Source organism: Buceros rhinoceros, unplaced genomic scaffold (genome assembly GCF_000710305.1).
Source record: "Buceros rhinoceros silvestris isolate BGI_N320 unplaced genomic scaffold, ASM71030v1 scaffold29530, whole genome shotgun sequence".
Classification (NCBI taxonomy): domain Eukaryota; kingdom Metazoa; phylum Chordata; class Aves; order Bucerotiformes; family Bucerotidae; genus Buceros; species Buceros rhinoceros.
Window position 1 is genome coordinate 9511 of NW_010390622.1, and position 1258 is coordinate 10768.

Below are 1258 nucleotides of genomic sequence, written 5' to 3' on the forward strand. Positions count from 1 at the left end.
AGGGGGCAGGTTCACCCCTGGAGCAGGGTAGAACTGCCCTGAGATATTGAAGTTTCCCTGTCCCTGGGAGACATGTGGGTACTGCTTAAGTGGTCCTCCTGGCTGGACAGGCCTGTGGACCACGCTGGAGATGGTGTTCCCTGTGGACATGGTAACACCACTGAGGCTGTTGATGGCCGTGGTGTTGTTGGAGGAGGACGTCAGGGTGGTGATGTCAGTGCTGCCATTGCCAAGAGGCATCTGGTAAAGCTGGGATTGCTGCGGATTGGTGGATAAGGGTATCTCAGAGGGCATCTCCTGCTTGATGAAGATGTTGTTCACTGCCACTGACTGGGGCATGCTGAAGACACTAGTGAAGTCAGGCAGGGTCTGCGTGGAGCCGGAGGCAGAAGAGCAGGGCTGGGCGAAGCTGGTGCCAGGCTCCGTTTTGATCTGTGGGAAGGGCGTCATGGGGGGTTTGGGTGGCCGGTAAAGTCCCGTGCGCAGGTGCGTCGTGTCCGGCAGGATCACGTTGATGTTCACACTGTAGGGTGTCGAGGTGGGCTTCTCGGTGGAGAAGAACTCGTCCACCACCGAGGCACTCTCCCGGCGGTACTTCTTGTCTGGCATCATTGGGATGGGCGGCACCTCGTTTGAAAGGTACTTATCCATTTCGGACCGTGCCTACGGCAAAAAGTACAGACAGGAGTGACCTTGACACACTGGTGGGGGGAGCCCAACGTCCAACAAGAGCTTAAGCTGGCAGGAAGTGGAGCGAGCGGCAAGAACGGCCCGGGAGTCTCGGGCTGCGGTGATTTAGCTTCAGTCTCTGACTCAGCCAGACTCCCCAGCAGTGAATCACCGTCCTCTGACCCACTTCCCTCCCACCCACCTGCACCGATAACACGGGTAAGCTGGGCAGAAGATGCTGTTCAGAGAGAAACGAGAGCCAAGCTTTAGGTACAAAGCTCTGGTCACACAGACAAGAGACTTCACCACTACAGGTGGGGTGACATCAGAAGTTCTGCTCCAGTTGGCCTCACGCTTTGAGTATGTTGGATCTACAGCCCAACTTAGACGTGCTGACTCTCATCTCCTCAACATCCCGAGATGTGCTGCATTCTATTCTAGGAGAGCATCTTTAATTAACTGAGAATTTCTGGGGCTGTAGTCCTAGGAAGCTGAGTGATGCTGCCATGATGAGTGGACCTCAGGTGGAAACCACCAGGCACACCGTTGCCATCCTGTCTTGGGGAAGTGACTCAGCCCTCACCTCGCC

General features: G+C 56.0%; 1 protein-coding gene across 1 annotated transcript in view; it reads right to left on the reverse strand.

Annotated features, from left to right (window-relative positions):
* LOC104495523 (Krueppel-like factor 5) overlaps positions 1 to 651 on the reverse strand; it is a 7052-nt gene extending 6401 nt beyond the window's left edge. The window contains exon 1 of the mRNA XM_010138503.1: positions 73 to 651. Coding sequence (XP_010136805.1) covers positions 73 to 651 — 579 coding nt within the window. The remainder of the gene's footprint in view (positions 1 to 72) is intronic.
* Between the last annotated feature and the right edge of the window lie 607 nt (positions 652 to 1258).